General features: G+C 41.2%; 2 protein-coding genes across 3 annotated transcripts; one reads left to right on the top strand and one right to left on the bottom strand.

The window, feature by feature from the left end:
* Positions 1-617: 617 nt before the first annotated feature.
* LOC4336033 (glutathione hydrolase 1) lies at positions 618-5,802 on the top strand. Its single transcript, XM_015778310.3, has 7 exons — positions 618-676; positions 829-1,169; positions 3,711-4,226; positions 4,407-4,642; positions 4,777-5,041; positions 5,178-5,315; positions 5,426-5,802. The coding sequence occupies exons 1-7, from the start codon at positions 670-672 to the stop codon at positions 5,645-5,647; spliced, it is 1,725 nt and encodes a 574-aa protein (XP_015633796.1). The 5' UTR covers positions 618-669; the 3' UTR covers positions 5,648-5,802.
* A 4,100-nt stretch (positions 5,803-9,902) lies between these two features.
* On the bottom strand, positions 9,903-12,541 carry LOC4336031 (WAT1-related protein At4g01440). 2 transcript variants are annotated; one of them, XM_066309299.1, is made up of 6 exons: positions 12,250-12,541; positions 11,857-11,919; positions 11,593-11,709; positions 10,803-11,241; positions 10,395-10,550; positions 9,903-10,300 (listed from the first exon to the last, which is right to left on the bottom strand). In XM_066309299.1, exons 1-6 carry the CDS (start codon positions 12,429-12,431, stop codon positions 10,241-10,243), a joined length of 1,017 nt encoding a protein of 338 aa, XP_066165396.1. In that variant the 5' UTR covers positions 12,432-12,541; the 3' UTR covers positions 9,903-10,240. The 2 variants fall into 2 exon arrangements, with proteins under 2 accessions (XP_066165396.1, XP_015635233.1); XM_015779747.3 differs by having other exon boundaries at positions 10,399-10,550.
* Positions 12,542-17,475: the final 4,934 nt, after the last annotated feature.

Genomic DNA, 17,475 nt, shown 5'->3' with positions numbered 1-17,475 from the left:
GCACATGTCCAGATTTATATATAAAAGTGAACTTATCTCATATATGTAGTATTAAAATAACTTTATAAAATACAATACGGTTAGATATTTGGTAAAATATTAGTACATTCTTAAGTACAATATTACATACGCCTGAGTATATACTCCCTCTGTCCAATTTTAAGTGTAACCATGAGTTTTCGTGTTCATCTTTAATCGTGTGTCTTATTTAAAAATTTTTTATAATTAGTATTTTTTGTTGTTACGAGAGGATAAAACATGAACAGTACTGTACTTGTGACTTATGTTTTTAAATGTTTTTTAAAAATTTTTAAATAAGACAGACGATTAAAATTGGACGCGAAAAAACATTGATGCACTAGAAAATAGGACGGATGGAGTAGTGCCGTAGAGATTTGCCGTTGCTTCTAATCTCTTTCGCAACGTGTTAGTGGTCGTACTTAAGGGGGGTGTGTGTGGTTTGCGAGTTGTATAGGTCTTCCATCTAATCGGAGAAAAAAGAAATGTGCCTTTTTTACTATACAACGTCCAATGGTCTGACACTCTTGACTGTGTGACAGTGTGTGCGGCTTCCAGCTCTCTTGGCAAATCCTTCCACCATTCCACGCGATTTTCTCGGCTCGGCAGTCGGCACCCGCCATCTCCCGCGCGGCAGCGCCCCGCCCGCCCATGAACGGTAGTATATGCTCCGTGTTCTCCTCTCCTTCCCTCACTCTCACTCTCGATCGCTAGCCCCCGCGCGCGCGCGCGCGCGGGAGCAACGGATACCAATTCGCCAAGCTTTTTGCTCTTCTTTTTGTTTCTCACTGTGACCACTGTTACCGCCAGCTCGACGCCTTCACAAATGGGCGGCCACCGCGCGGCTGGTGCTCCTCCTCTTAGCCGCTGCTGCGGCGGCGGCGGCGGCGGCGGCGGGGCGCAGGGAGGTGGTGACCTCGCCGCACGGCGCCGTGGCGGCGGACGACGGGCGGTGCTCGAGGATCGGGCGCGACGCGCTCCGCGACGGCGGTAACGCCGTGGACGCCGCCGTCGCCGCGTCGCTCTGCCTCGGCGTCGTCAGCCCGGCGTCCAGCGGGGTCGGCGGCGGCGCCTTCATGCTCGTCCGGCTCGCCGACGGCACCGCCCTCGCGTACGACTCCCGCGAGACCGCCCCCCTCGCCGCCTCCCAGGTCAGCGCGATTCCGATCCTCCCAATCACTCGCGTACGGTAGCGTACAATCCGGTGTAGTCAAAGCCGGCGACTTCACTTACGTTTACGCTATTCAATTACATATGGTTTTCTAGATAATGAGTTCAATCACATGATTCCCGACTGATTACGATGTTCTAACCACTCAACACGATATTTAAATGGTTCTAAACCTTCAGCAATGCTGACTGAACTGAAGAATTTTATGATATCTTATTACTTGGATATATATTTCTCTTTATCTGTCACAACTTATCAGTAAATTAATCAACTCGAGAGCAGTCATTTTCCAATCCTTGTTAAAAAGCACAAGACTTGGCCGAGGTCTCCAGGTCGTCTGATTGATCTGTAGAAAATGCATGGAGTAACAATTAGTCATGCCAAATGTTACTGCTTATGCTACCACTATCCGTACTAGTCCACTAAGCCAGTGGGTAGTTGGTTGATTCACATGGTACTTGTTGCTTCCTGATTTCCTTTTCTTTTCCTCTCTTTTATGAAAAACGAATGCTTCTGGACCTGTTCTATTCTATTCTATCACAACAAATTAAACAGAAAACACAGAAAAGGGCATGAGTTAATTGACTTAGATGCACCCCCCCCCCCCTGATAGCTAGCATAATTGGGGATTTATTAGTCATGTTGCTTCAGTGGCGGATGTGCCATGGAGTGACGGGAAGAACAATGAGCATAACGAGCCATGTGGCTGGAAACATATCCTTGTAGGTGAAGTCTGTACATGCCCTAGTGGTGCCATCTACTATGCCGGTCCTTGTCTTGGTTCGCCTCTCATCCTGTTGAATGTGTCTCACGCTATCGTCCACTAGCCGTCTGCCCCCTACATTTCGCACCATTCATGGCTGGTCCAGCCCGAATTCTGGGAAAGCCAAATGGAATCCGAGTTAGGGATAGCGCCTCATGCAGCGATACAATCACGTCAATATCAGTTCGTGTTGCTTTTGCGAGGGCATGTGCAGCATTGTAGAAGCGAGAAATCTGCCTGCCAGTCGTTGATCAGTGAGAGAAAATACACACCAAGCTGTTAACTGATCAAACACATGCCACGTATTGCCATGTATTTTTCAGAAAACATAATTAGAAAACGAAATTGCTAAATGGCATTTGACGGAAAATCAAGGGGAATTTCTTACAGATTTTGAACCACCTGATTTGCTTGAAGATTCGTGCACCCAAATCCTTCTCCAGCTCCGATGAATCCATCCCCAGTATCAGGGAAACTATTTTAACAGCTCGAGTGGATGTCCACCCGTTTATTGCATGTCATCTAAATGGTTATGAAAAAAATTAAAAAAATATGAATAAGATAGATCAATATGTAATGTATCAATCCACAAACATGCAAGTTAAAATTCAACTTCTACAGATTGTAATAAAAATAACAAACAAAACTCAAATTACTATATGTATATTTACAGTTAAATTTGTTGTTTTTGTTACAACTTGTAGAAGTTGAATTTTAACTTGCATGTTTGTGGAGTGATATATTACATATTGATCTATCTTGCCAATTTTTTTAAAAAATTTTCGTAGCCATTTAGTTGACATGCAATAAACGGGTGGACGTCCACTCGAGCTATTAGAATCCATCCCCCCAGTATCAGCGATGACCCGCGACAAGTTAGGGTTGGATCCTAGGTTGGGATGGGGGTGGGAAGGGGTATGGGGATGGGAGGCAGCGGCCTGCGGCTTGGCGGTTGGTGGTGGACATGTGAGGGTGGCGAGGCACCACCGGCGGCGGCACCGAAGCCGTGGGGATGGAGGAAGGCGATGGGCCAGCTTTGGTGACGGGGCAAAGCAAAGTGAATGCTTAGGAGAGTGGTAGGTGGTGGCAGATTCGGTGGCAGGGAGTCACGAGAGACAGGAAAGATGGCGGATGAGGACACACCTCATCACTACTGGCTTGAGGAGGAGATCGTTTGGGGAGGCCTCACCGAAGCCTTCTGGGCTTCCAGCTAGGTGGCGATGGCAACGAAGGGGGTGGGGTGGAGTTCTAGTCATGTGCGATGGTGGTGGATTGGGAAGAGGGAGGGTTAGGGTTGGGGAGAACGACACGAATCTTAAAGTAATTCAATGGCCTACAATTCGAAAGATTTAGGAGAGTGTTGGTCGCATGGTTTAAGTTAATCTAAATGGGTTTTAATGGTAAGCAGAAGAAAAAATGTTTTATATACTCGCCAAGCCTTGAACTAAGTGTGTCAATTTGAGTATTGAAGTACTACTTAGAAAACAAAGCAGAAAACAAAGCACCACCCTAACTTTTGTTAGGAAATATAAGAGATATCTAGGAGAACCTAATCGTTTAAAATAAAAAAAAATGTTGCTCTAATTTGATCCAAAGAAGACTGGAACCGAAGTGGCAGAAAATTAGGAGGGTATATCCACAAGCAATCAAGTATCCATAGTAAAAAGAATTGTCCTAATTAATTTTCTTTTACTGGTATTATCATGCTCCATTCTAAACAAACAGAGTTAACGCTAGAAATGTCAATTGTGCATTCAGGATATGTATGGTGGCAACGAAACGCTGAAAGCAAGGGGAGCTCTATCCATAGCAGTTCCAGGGGAAATTGCAGGTCTGTATGAGGCATGGAAGCGCCATGGCAAGCTTCCTTGGAAGAGGTTAGTGATGCCAGCAGCAAAGCTTGCCCGTGCATTCAGAGTGTCACCTTATCTGAGGAAGCAGATGGAGGCAACCAGAGATGGAATTCTCCAAAATAAGGGAATAAGTGGAGTGTACACCTCAAATGGAGATATCCTTAATGTTGGAGATGTATGCCGCAACATTAGGCTTGCAAGAACACTGGTGGCTGTCGCGGAGAAAGGGCCGGATGTGTTCTACAAAGGCGCAGTTGGTGATCAGCTGGCGAAGGATATTCAGGAAGTTGGAGGGATCATAACAATGGAAGATCTGAAGAAATACCAAGTTAAGATACGTCGGCCACTTTTAGAGAATGTATTGGGACTGACAGTATTAAGCATGCCTCCTCCTTCAGCTGGTGGTGCTGGGCTAATGCTTGTAAGTTTTCTTTGTACTAAATTTTGTTCACTGTTCTTTGGTAGCTTAAGTTTGTTGATTTCAGGTAGCAAATTTAATTAGTAGAATCAACTCTATCGGATAATAGAACCTTTAAAAAAATCTTAATCTTTTCTGCACTAGTATTATCATTTTATCTTGATACCCTTGCTCAACAAACAGGTTCTGAATATCCTTACTCAGTATGGCCTCCCTGCTGGTTTTTCTGGCTCACTTGGGATCCATCGTCTAATTGAGTCCTTGAAGCATTACTTTGCAATAAGGATGAACCTTGGCGACCCTGAGTTTGTAAATGTTAACGAAGTCGTCTCTGATATGATGTCCCCTAAATTTGCTGCTGACCTGAAGAAAACCATCTATGATAACATGACATTTGACCCTAAACACTATGGTGGCAGGTAAAGCTTCTCTTTTGTGCACAAATATGTCTTCCTTTTCAAGTAGAACTGTCAGCAAAGTCCTATTAAATTCCTGCATATACTAGTATACTACTATTACTGGTGAACTAATTTAGTAATCTGCATTATTACAGGTGGAACATCCTTCAGGACCATGGAACAAGCCACCTGTCCATCGTCGACAGCGAGAGGAACGCCGTTTCGATGACCACCACTGTCAACGCGTACTTTGGATCCCTGATCCTGTCTCCGAGCACAGGCATTTTGCTCAACAACGAGATGGACGACTTCTCCATGCCGGCGAACACGTCGGCCAACTCTCCGCCGCCTGCCCCCGCCAATTTCGTTAGGCCTCTGAAACGGCCTCTCTCCTCGATGACTCCGACGATAATACTCAAGGTGACCACCACCTCGCGCAATGGAAAATAACACGAACTCTCAACTCTGAAGAAAGTTCATTTGAAATGTCTGAAAAGTTCAGTCTTCTGAAGATGGTTTTTTTTGTTCTGATTGGTTTGTGCTTTATCTGTCGTAGGATGGCAATCTGAAGGCTGCGGTTGGAGCTAGTGGTGGGAGCATGATCCCTGCTGGAACCATGGAAGTGCTCCTCAACCATTTCGTCAAGAACATGGACCCGTTGTCCTCTGTCATGGCGCCAAGAGTGTATCACCAGGTGATCTGGGCTTAACGTCTGCCTTTTCTTCTCTTCGTAGAAATTCTTCTTTCTGATGAGCTTTGGTTTGATTCTTGCCATGGCTGTTTGCCCTCTCTGGCTGGCTGCAGCTGATCCCGAACGTGGTCCAGTACGAGAACTGGACGACGGTGACCGGCGACCACTTCGAGCTGGACGCCGCGACGAGAGCCGACCTGCGGAGGAAAGGCCACGTCTTGGAGCCGCTCGCCGGAGGGACCATCAGCCAGCTCGTCGTGGACGACGTCGAGCGCCACGGCGGTCTGACCGCCGTCAGCGACCCCAGGAAAGGCGGCTTCCCGGCCGGCTATTAGACCGGAGTGGCTGAGCTATAGCTGCCTAGCTTTGATGCAGCGATGATTGCTTGCTGCGCCATTCATGGACATATTTGTACACGTCGTTCTGTTCTATGATTCTATCGAATAAATAATACTCCCTCAGCTTATAAAATGTTTTAACTTTGATCAAACTTAAACTGCTTCAAATTTAACTACTCCATCCGTTTTACAATGTAAGTCATTCTATTATTTCCTATATTCATATTGATGCTAATGAATCTAGACATATATACCTATCTAGATTCATTAGTATCAATATGAATGTGAAAAATGCTAGAATGACTTACATTGTGAAACGGAAAAAATAGTTTATAGACAAATATAGAAATATTTATAAACTTGGTCAAACTTGAAGCAGTTTGATTTTGATTAAATTCAGAATATTTTATAACTTAAAACGGATGGAGTAATAACTGCAGTGAATTTTAAATTTTTGTTTGAAATTGTTAGCGATCATCCGTGCAAAATAAGCTACTCCAGTACTGTTTTGTGGACACGTTTGTCACGTGACACGTCACGGTGCGTTTGGGATATTGAGATGGCCCAGATATCCCATGACTACTAAGGCCTGGACTGGACGTGGCTAAGTGGTTGCTCCTAGTCCGTGGCCTGTGGGTTTACGGCCCACTTGAATCAGAATTGGCCTGCGCCGGATTTGGGGTTTGGCACGTACTGTTTTTTTTTCTTTTTTTTAGACACACTACAAACGCAACAAACGCAGACACTCAACTTAAAAAAAATAATAATAAGCAGTAAATACAAGTATTGGTGTTAAGTCTAAGACTTAAACCTAGGTGAACTGATTTCCCCATAAGAAACTTAATCACTTGAGTTATGTTAAATTTACAAACCTCATGCTCATAGCAGGAGGAAGGAAAAAAAATAGCGAATCGTAGGAGATACCACGCGTACATGCATGTGTGCGGCTGTCGTCTGTGAGACTGTGACCCGTGTTGATCATGGTCGGCGGCGGCGGCGGCGGCGTGCCGGCACTGGCAACGTCGAGAGCCACTGTGTCACTGGTCGCCGATCGATGGAAACGCATGGCTAGGACTCATGAGAAAATCAAGTTATCTCCTGTGTTATCTAAAAAAAAAAGAGAAATTCAAGTTTCAAATCCTGCGTAGAAGGAGCAAGGAGGAGGGCACGGACGAGACGAGAGTGAGTGACCGGAGAGCGCCGGCAGGCGATCGATCGGTGTGGAGCGTTACTTCCGAAGAGTGGCAGCTGCTATCACAATCCGTCGATGGTGGCTCAGTTAGGTACACAAGGAAGCACTGATTTGAACATTTCATATACGCATTGTTTCGATCCATGTCGACTCACACCCCACTAATTAATCTATTGCTAGTACAAGCTAGTACTTGACTTCAACAGCTACCAAACATGCCAGTTAATTTACTTGTGACGTATCGCTGGGAAGTTAATTTTTCATCAGTTCTCACGCCGGGTCAAGGCTCTCCCTATCGGTCTCAGCGTGCCTGTGTTGTGTACGTGTCATGGCAACGGGCAATGGAATTCATGCACCAACCCAAAATCGAGAGAGCAAGAGAGTTACACGCCGTTTACCTGCTAGCTAACCAAGACTCCGACTCTTCTATTAGTACCTACACATATGGCAGTGAGACTCTCTCTAGTAATTACAGTAAGACACACTTCTCAGAAAAGAAGTACAGAGCTTGCCCAGAGAGAAAGAGAGAGGTGAAGATGGAATCCATGGTAGCAGGAGACCTCGTACAGGCCTACGTGTTGAAGAAAGCCTGCAAGGAGAAGATGAGGGCCGAAACAAACGCCGGCGAGGCAGCGGCGGCGGCGATGACAGGAAAGAAGACGGCGGTGGGCGGTGGATCGTCCGAAAAGAAGACGGCGCCTGAGGTTAGCAAGGGAGAACGCCGGGGATTCTCTGGGCTGATGATGATGAAGAAGAAGGTGCACCCGAAGTAAGCTAGCAGATCGAACTAGCTAGCTATCTTCAAACCACCACTGATTGCAGATTTGCAGGGCTTGGTCATCACTCGTCAGTGGCACATAGTTGTTGCTAGGTTGTTTTTGCTCTAAATTAAGCCTGTAAAACTGTTCTCGTGTTTCCTTGTTTCGCTCTTAAGGAGTGCAAGTGTATAATTATGGCAATACATGAAGGCATGAACCAGCAAATTTCTTGGTTACTTTGCAAAATGTTGTGGAATGTTTTAGTAATTTTCTCGGAGAAGGAAAATGGGTTTTAAGGGGCTGTTCAAATTGATGTCATTTTTAATCATACCATTTTTTTTCTGACATAGTTGCTAAAAATATCTCTACGTTTAGTTTGTTGCCAAACTTTAGTAAATACATAGAAAATCTTTTGGTAAAATTTTGATAATATTACTAACTTACCAAAATTTTAGCAATATTTATTTTAGTTACAATTTGAATAGACCCTAAAAAATCTTCAACACGGAAGATCCTGACTTCTAAAGAAGGACATATCATTAGTTACAGTTCACAAGCTAACAAAAATTGCAGCGTACGTGCCGGCCATTCAGCAAGCTGCACAAAGCTTACGACAAGCCAAGGGACGGTAACAGCAGCTTACCTAAGTACCTCGTGTTACTTAAAGACACAAAACAAATATTCTAGTACCCTAAACTCCTAATCTCCTTTTCACCTGAGTTCTGGAGGATTTCACGAGCATCAAACTGCATTCTGTATCCGGCCGCTCTTCGTGCTGTGGTATACTGTCCTGTCTGTGTAAGCGGACAAATAGCACTTTGGGCCATAAGTTGGGCTAGCTGTGCCACGCTACTTTATGGGATTCTTTATATTGGGCCTAAGTCTCCTTGCTAAAGAAACTATCCAATTTGATTCCCTCAACTATAGGTTGAGTCTAATTCATATCCCTCACCTGCAAAATCAGGTATAACAACACCTCCAACTATTAAAACAAGTGCAAAATGATTACCTCGATAATATTGATGGTAGTTTTCATTGACGTGACACATTGACATAGTCTTCATCCTACGTGTCAATTTTACAAGAAAAAAAACCATGGGACCACATGTCAGTCACTAGGGAAAAAAATTGCGGTGCCACTTGTTAGCCATTCCTCCTCTCTTCTCTCTCGTCCCATGTAAATGGAGGGGTGATGGCGAGGAGTCATGCAGAAGTAGGCCTCTAAAGCAACGGCGGAGGACAGCAGGTTAACCTAGTCTCAGGATGAGGAGAAGAAGAGCACGATGTGGAGGAGGGAAGAGGAGCAGCATCGCTACGCTCAGTAAGGAGGTGGCCCGCACAAGGAGGAACAACGGTGGCCATCCTCGTCATTGTTGCCAACCTGCCATCATCGCTGCTGGCCTCTTCGTTCTCTTTCCTCGTCAGCCTGTAAGAGAGGAGGGTGTGAAGGTAGAGGAGAGAGGGGAAGAGAGGAAAGAGATGGGGTAGCGCTCACTTACCTAGCCACCGCTAGCCAGCACTGGCAGGAGGAGCGCAACGTGATGATGTTCGCAAGGAGGAGCACGTGCTAACGGCAGCTACTGTCCTCTTGCCTCGAGCCTGGGTGGCCGCCTCTGTGCTATTTTCTTGATTTCGTTGAAGATTTGGTACGAAACATGAATGCCCGATTCATTGATTTGTTGAAGTTTTGGCGTGGTTGCAGATGGCGGTCCTATCCGTGCTAGTGCACGTGAACATGACGATTGTGGGAGAGGAGTGGGTCAGGGTATGTCAGGGTGCTTACAAGCACTGCTTTTAGGTGGCTCCATAGACACGTGCACCTTGCACTACAAACCGACCCGCGTGCAGGCCAGCAATGATGCTCGAGCTCACTGATATTCCATCAGTGTGCTCATGAAAATAGATAGGAGGGTGTCCTTTGTGCGATGTCCCAACCGAATCAATTCAATGGTTAGGGTGGTGACAAGATCTGGGTGAACGACCGATCTACAACTCTCATTTAATCTCCAACATTATCTTTGTGGTTTTCGTCAGCCGCTATGTCAGCGAAATTCGACCGGTATAAATGTTATACGGAGGTACTGTTTTTTTATTTGAGGAAGACAAGAACTATATATATAACTTGCAAGCTATGGGGATAAATAACGGTTGTGTATATTTTTGTCAACTATAGATTAAGCTTATCTTTATCTTTAGGCTGGTAATCTAAGTAAATTTCTTGTTTTCAATTAAGCTATGATTTTATAATACAAATTAATTTAACATGAAATGTTTTTAATAACTAGTTATAGTTTCTTTAAAGTAAAGGACGAAATGATTTTCATTATCAAAAGCAATTCATCTTGACCAACTTCCCTCCTGATATGCATACTCGGGCATATACTATAGGAGGAAGGGAAAAAAAACAGGGCCGGATTTTTTTTACTCCTTTTTTCATGATGCATTTTTCTTTATCCACGATCATCAAGTGCGCGGTGTGCATGCTAATTAGCTACTACTACTAATTATTGTTTCAGTACGTAGTAGTACTAGACAGTTTGCATTTGTACATCATTAGTCGTTTCTTGATCATGGCCGCCGTATTGTTGCCGCAGCGCAGGCACAGCCTCCTTTGCTGGAGAAGACGACGACGAGGCCTCCTTATTCTTTCCCCACAGTACGAAATACAGCCCAATGATTACCAGAGCAGATCCTATCACACTGCATATATGTATATATGCACATGATTAATGCCAATCAATTTATACTAGTAATTAGACATGATCGATCGATGTGATGAGCGTAACTAACGTACGTACATTCCAAGATGGAGTTGCTCATGGAGAACGATGACGTTGATAGCAGCTGCGATGATCTGGATGAGGGGCGTGAACGCCGTCGTGAACACAGGCCCTCTCTGCTCCACGCACCATGACATCGCCAAGAACGCTATTCCTGATCCAACTATCCCCTGCATTTATATTCATATCATACTACAAAACGCTATAATGTTGAATACTATACAGTTTACGTTACTGACATTAGCATGATATCTAGGTATATCATGTGTATATTATGTCTGCTACCTGACGCCAGTAAATCAAGTATTCCGTTGGAAAGTAACGGGTATAGGCTTCCCCTACTCGTCCTCCATTCATATCGATCACAATTACTGTAGCAATTACTACTAACTAATTAAGGTGTATATATCAATTAAACGTACCACAAAGAGCACGGTGATGATCTGAAGCTTCGTTGTTAAGATCCATGGGGATAAGCTAATTCTGTCGACGGCCAACGCGACTGCAGCCATCTGAAGGAAGCTGAGCAGGAACATCAGGGCAGTGCCCGAGTAGAGCGCCGGGTACTTCTTGGCGATCCTCGACTGCAGGATGAACCACAGGGACCAGCAAGCTGAACCGCCCAGCAGCGCCACCGACCCGATCGCCCACCTGTGCGCGCCGCCGCCGCTGCCATGACCGACGACTGCCGCCGTTGCAGAAGAAGAAGATGATGACGATGATGATCGAGCAGCAGCAGGTCCTAGCTTGGTGAGCGATGGACCCTGGTAGAGAGCGAGGATCATCGCTCCGCTGAATCCTAACACTGTGCCTCCCACTTTTGCTATGCCAGCTCCTGTCTTCAGGTCCACTTTCTCCAGCCTGCACTAGTACTAGCTTAGCTTACATCTTTCCGAGGAAGTGATTTCATGCATGCCACCTAAATAGTTATAATTTTTTTAAAAAAATTGTCATCTATATTGCTAATTTTTTTTAAAAAAATTAATATCTATTTTGATGACATGCAAACAACGAAAGGATGTCTCCTTGAGGAATAAAAATCCACATCCCATCTTTCAAATATTTCTTCTTCTTTAGTACTACTCCTAAGTAGTTACTCCCTCCATTCCAAAATATCACTCTGTCCAAATTTATAGTATTAGGATATGTCTCATCCGGTTCTAGATTACTATATTCTAAAACGAGGGAGTAGTTAGGTTGTTAATTGCGTACCCATAAGGCAGTGCTACAATGAAAGTGAAGATGGGAGTCATGTTGATGAAGGCGCAAGCGAATGTTGCTGTGGTGTACTGCAGCCCCAAGAAGAAGAGCCATTGGGTAAGGGACGCTCTGCATGCACCATTTTATTATTATTAATTACTATGTAATTAATCAATTCATTTGTTAGAGAAAAGAATATATATCGATCTTTCAATTCATCAAGTTAAAATTGCTAGCTACTACTAGATATATTATACATATATGAAAATGACTTGCCCGAGCACTGCACTGAAGAAGAGACACACCAAGATTTCAGCCGTAAGCTTTGGTCTTGTCTTCCTGCATGCATATTTGGCACATACGTATCAACCAACTAGTAATTAATACACATATATATGGTACTATACAGCTGCTAGCTAGCAATATATAGTAGTACCAATACTAATCGATTAACGCATATATACGAAATTAAAACCTATCAATTAACTGATATGCATCGGACTAAACGAATAACTGCCATTTATACAAAACACTTATCCTGAGCACACTCAAGGGAACCATAGATAGGTAAGTGAAATCCAATTCATGAAATAATTTAATCCATGGACGGCACCATTGTGGTAAAGGTCGTAATTCAAGTGAATCAAAAAGAATTAAGTGTATATTTACCTCTCCCGGAAGTAGGCGATTGGGGCGAGGAAGAGAGTGGCGATGAGCTGACGGAGCGTGATGAGGACGGTGGAGCGCATCCCCTCGTTGAAGGCCATCTTGGTGAGGGTGTTCATCACCGCGAACACCACCACCACCCCAACCATTGTCAACGTTGGCTTCCAACTATTACAGCTACCCATTAATTCAGGATCTCTTGACCATAATCTTCTTTTTATCTGGCTAGAGCTTAGCTATACCTATCTGCAAATGTATATGTGTGCTTGCTAATGTTGCTTTCGCCTTGCTATATGGCATCAAGCATGCTGCTGGTGGCAACAATTTATATGCATGCCTGGCCTCCAAGTGACAATTTGACAATATTCCGTTCCTTGCTTTACTACATATATCAACATATATCGCGCGGTACGTACGTATTTCTGCATTGCTTTAATTATGTGCACTCAATTAGAAGGATGCCAATAAGATATTATAGTATTAATTAGCCTTACTTTCTTACACCACTCAAGTTGAACAACTTATCATCTTCATGCCCAAAAATATTTTTTTAAGAAAAAGATAGAGGAAGAATTTGTTCATCAGCTTTATATATGCATTTTCTCTTTAAAAAAAAAAGAAAAGAAGAATGAGAAGGTTGGATGCTTGGCTGGCATGGAAAATAGGACAAGGTACGCGTTTAGATTACATAACAAGGAGTAATATATGTATGTCAAAGACAGTAGTAATGATGATGAGATTTTCAGGTATTGTTTGGTGCCACATACTGTAGTATAGTTAGTATTATATATAAATCATATCTTCAGGTTAGTAGTAATGATGATGAGATCTTCAGGTCTGTTCTTTTCTCCTTCCTTATTAGATCGATCATATCTAGCTACCTAGTAGTGATTAATTAATTTGTCGTGCAGTTTTAATTTGATCACAGGGAGAGAGATGCTGGCTGCATATATATATATATATATTTATCAAAGCTGGCAACATGTATAACTTTATAGGGATTAAAAAACATTTTTATTCTGAAAGAAAATGAGATAGATGCTTTAATTTCTTTGGTGCGTCATCCGTTGTTGGTCAGCAAGGTGACTAGGAGGGAAGGGGGAAAAAGGTTAAAGCTGACTTATAGTATATGCCCCAACAAGGAAAAGAATGATCATTAAAAAAACAAACATTAAGATGGAACAAATATATATAGCAATTAAACTATATAAATCAGATACCATGCATAGCTGGGCCTTTCCTCTCAGCTAGAGCATCCGATGCTCCATTGAATACTAGTAGAACATTCAATGCACGTACGCATGAAGGAATTGATCCGATGTGTCATTTTTGCCGGATGGAACACATGGGCTGGCCGGGCGACCAATTTATGTTACTAACAATTAAGTTTTTCTAAGGATGGCACGTCATTGTATAAGGAGATACTAACACAATTATGTTACTTTAGTCTTCTTCAGGGCATCTTAATTAATTACTCTAAATATTATTTTCTTCCGCTGGAATTCTTCCGTTTGCAAGCGAAAGCAACCGTGTCACACGCTGTCACTTCGTACCGGCCATACTCATACTCATATAGTCATATTATAAGCATCACATATGCAGTAATGCTCTTTTTTTATAATGGAATAACATTTTGATATTTGTTTAATGAGTTACTACCCATTATTATAAAGTTTACGCATAAATAAATCCAACGCACACTGACGTGATATTAGTGAAGTAGTGCATTAATATGCTGATTTTTATGCCCCCCCCCCTACGTCATATAATATATGCTAACCGACCAGGCATCATATCAGAAACAGTAAAAATTCAACCTTTGTGTACGTGCGCTGAATATATTATTTCCTCTGCTTTTGCTTGCTCCTTTTATTTTCCAGGAACAATACTGTATGATGCTTCATTAATTAAGCGTATTAATATTCATTTTATTTTATGATACAAGAAAATATAATTGATTTTATTTATATGAAATGAAACTTTGCACGATCGATCCGTCAAAAGATATAGGAAAGGGAGAAAACATTGCACGATGGCCGTGTTTAGATTCAAAATTGTTTTTTCAAACTTCCAATTTTTCCGTCACATCAAATGCTTGGAGCATTAAATATGGACGAAAAAAACCAATTGCACAGTTTACATGTAAATCGCGAGACGAATCTTTTGAGCCTAATTATGCCATGATTTTGATAATATGATGCTACAGTAAATATTTGTTAATGACAGATTAATTAGGCTTAATAAATTGTCTCGCATTTTACAGGCGGAATCTATAATTTATTTTGTTATTAGTCTACGTTTAATACTTCAAATGTGTGTCCGTATACTTTACAATAAATTTAGCACACAAACTAAACATAGCCTATGTAAGATTTCGATCGAAGTGGAAGGTACTGAGATATGCTGGTAGCCGACACTGACAATTAATGGTTTGCAAAGCAAAGGCATTCGATCCTTGACGTTCTATGTCTCTCTTGATCGAGTTAATTCGATAAATTTCAAATCTTTTTTTTCCCTTTTGTATGCGGGCCTTGTAATCATCGTATGAATATTTTTCAATTGTTTGGAATCAAACGATGGATGGATGGAGAGTATATGTACTTCTAGCTAGCCCTTTATTTTAGTTTTCCCCTTAATTTCGCAAAAAAAAAAAAGGCAGAGAAGAGGAAGAAGAACAAGTATATATTCCATTTGTCTAAATATTTAACGTTACGAGGAACATATAATAAAACTTCCAGAACTTTGACATCAATAATTCTCAAATATTCAAGTTCTTTTTAAAAAGTGATATATGTATATTTGGCTTAATATTTTAAACATATTATATTTTATAAAGTTAATAATAAAAAGTAATAGTTGGAGCAATTGAATCTTATTTTAAATTATATATATTTATAATCAAATCATATCTTATACTAAACGTCAAATGTTAGTTAAATACTGCATGCAATTAATCCGTGCGTATATGCATAAGTTAGCTCATATATATATATATATATATATATATATATATATATATATATATATATATATATATATATATATATATATATATATATATATATATATATATATATATATATATATATATATATATATATATATATATATATATATATATATATATATATATATATATATATATATATATATATATATATATATATATAGTGAAAGAGCATGTAGTCTAGTGGTTGTAGTGATCTGAGTAACACCCTGTTTCATAAGTTCAAATCTTTGGCTAAGTTCCATGTTTAATAGGTTAAATTCCTACTCCCTCCATTTCATAATATAAGAGAGATAATTGGTGAATGTGATCACATCCTAGTGTAAGGGAGTAATTTAAAATGGCTGCATAATATATCCGGTTGGATATAAAGGCCGAAAAAAAAAACCCTTCCAAAAAAATAGTTATATATAGGAGGATACTGTATCACTGGAGTATGCACGTACGTATGCAGTGCACTGTTTGACTGACGTACTATAAGGTAGGAGGACTAACGAATATTGATCTTCATCGACCATTCTTCTTATCAGTATTCGTTCGTTCGTTCATTTATTTGTCATCGATGATATGATCCATCCATCATTCCATCTTCAACCGATTCAATTCTCATCTTCCCTTTCACAAAAGAAACCGACCGACAGACAGAGAATAACTAGTCCACGTCTCTGCATAGTGTATACTCCTGCTCCCGTGGATCTGATCTTCTTCCTCAATCGTCAATTCGTCAGCATACTGCTCGCTTACTATATATGACGAATCATTCTGCCCGGGGTTTGATAAAATAAATCTACATCCTATTATTAATTCAAGATCTACAGATTATTAAATTTTAGCATATTTTGTTTTAACAAAAAGTAGCACATTGTGTGTACATTAAAGGAAATTATATCATTTTCTAGATATTTTTTTAATTTCTACATAAATTTATTATAGCTTTTGATCCCACGGTGTCCTTTTTCCTTCCTAAATAGTAGGAAGTTGGTGGTGGGGTTGTAAGATCAAAAAAAAACCGAGCTTACCATAGGGAGGTGAAAAGTGATAACATTAGCAGAAGTCAAATAACCAAACTTCGATAGATAAAAAACTCACCCCAACCTTAAAAACCAAAAGATCAAACTTTGACACTCTAACCGGATCTGTACGGGTGGCTAATCGGGCTTAGAACTGGTTTGACTGAAGTACAATTACTAGTTCGATCGTCAGATTAAAAAGAACCTTACATCACTTGTGTAAAATCTTGTTTTCTCTAAAACCAGCCATTAGATCGAGCTCTAATCTTGACAGGAAACTAAGAGACAAATCTATCGAAGGGTCATGCAAAAGTAATAAACGGTTTAAGAGAAAACATCTCAAAAGCTAGACGTCTCAGAAATTTCATCAAATATGAATAAAACATAAATTTTAAGCAAATTCGAGTCAAGCAAATACCAATGAAACCTTTTAGATCTGATCTATAATATAATAGAAATGTTTCGGGTGGATTAACTTGAACAAAACCATAACAAAACTAAGAATCACAAATTAATGCCAAAAACGAAAAAAATAAAGATTACAAAACCAGAAAAGATCGTTGACGCCTTGTTGATTGAATATGATATTTCTTTTTCAAGTAGTATTCATAAGACGGTCATTGCACCTCTCACGAATTTCTCACATAACCCTAACACAAAGAGTAGTAAACTCTTTAATCTCTCAATTGTGGCTTACCCTCAATGCATAGCCTCCCTTATTCACATCTAATTACAAAATCAAACTAAACTCCAACTCTCTTGAACTTGGACTCCAATCCAAATTCAACTTATCCATACGCACACAATTCCCCTTGTCACCTCCATGTGCATTATTCTCTAGCCTTGGTATCCACATGATCTCCTTGATCTTCTAGAACTCAACTTCTACCAAGTCTAGTCTTGATCCATCATCGGCAATACTCTCGTGACCTCAAGCAACAGCTACACGTTAACAAACAAAGAAACCATATTTGAGCACAAGATCTTCCCCAATTTGACTCACATATATCTCACGTATAGAAACCATCTAAAAGTCATAAACATTTAGCAATCAACATATTCGATAGAATCAACCCAAAACTGATTCATCAGGAGTTTGCCGGTCTAAGTGCTCCCTCCCATGGCAGTCAGATCGCTGGCCCCATGGTGGTGAGACCACTCTTGCCATGAAACTTCGCCAAATTCAACATCACTTCACAAACATCAGCTCAA

The sequence above is a fragment of the Oryza sativa genome, chromosome 4 (assembly GCF_034140825.1).
Source record: "Oryza sativa Japonica Group chromosome 4, ASM3414082v1".
Classification (NCBI taxonomy): domain Eukaryota; kingdom Viridiplantae; phylum Streptophyta; class Magnoliopsida; order Poales; family Poaceae; genus Oryza; species Oryza sativa.
The sequence above is the reverse complement of the archived record's forward strand: the minus strand, read 5'-3'. Positions and strand labels throughout refer to the sequence as shown.

Excerpts from the sequence above, each read along its gene's own strand:
- LOC4336033 (XM_015778310.3), top strand. Across the intron at positions 4,227-4,406 it reads GTGGTGCTGGGCTAATGCTT|GTTCTGAATATCCTTACTCA; the intron begins GTAAGTTTTCTT and ends CTCAACAAACAG. Across the intron at positions 5,042-5,177 it reads CTCCGACGATAATACTCAAG|GATGGCAATCTGAAGGCTGC; the intron begins GTGACCACCACC and ends TATCTGTCGTAG.
- LOC4336031 (XM_015779747.3), bottom strand. The coding sequence starts at position 12,431 with ATGGGTAGCTGTAATAGTTGGAAGCCAACGTTGACAATGGTTGGGGTG. Across the intron at positions 11,710-11,856 it reads TTCTTCAGTGCAGTGCTCGG|AGCGTCCCTTACCCAATGGC; the intron begins GCAAGTCATTTT and ends TGGTGCATGCAG. Across the intron at positions 10,301-10,398 it reads GAGCAACTCCATCTTGGAAT|TGTGATAGGATCTGCTCTGG; the intron begins GTACGTACGTTA and ends ACATATATGCAG.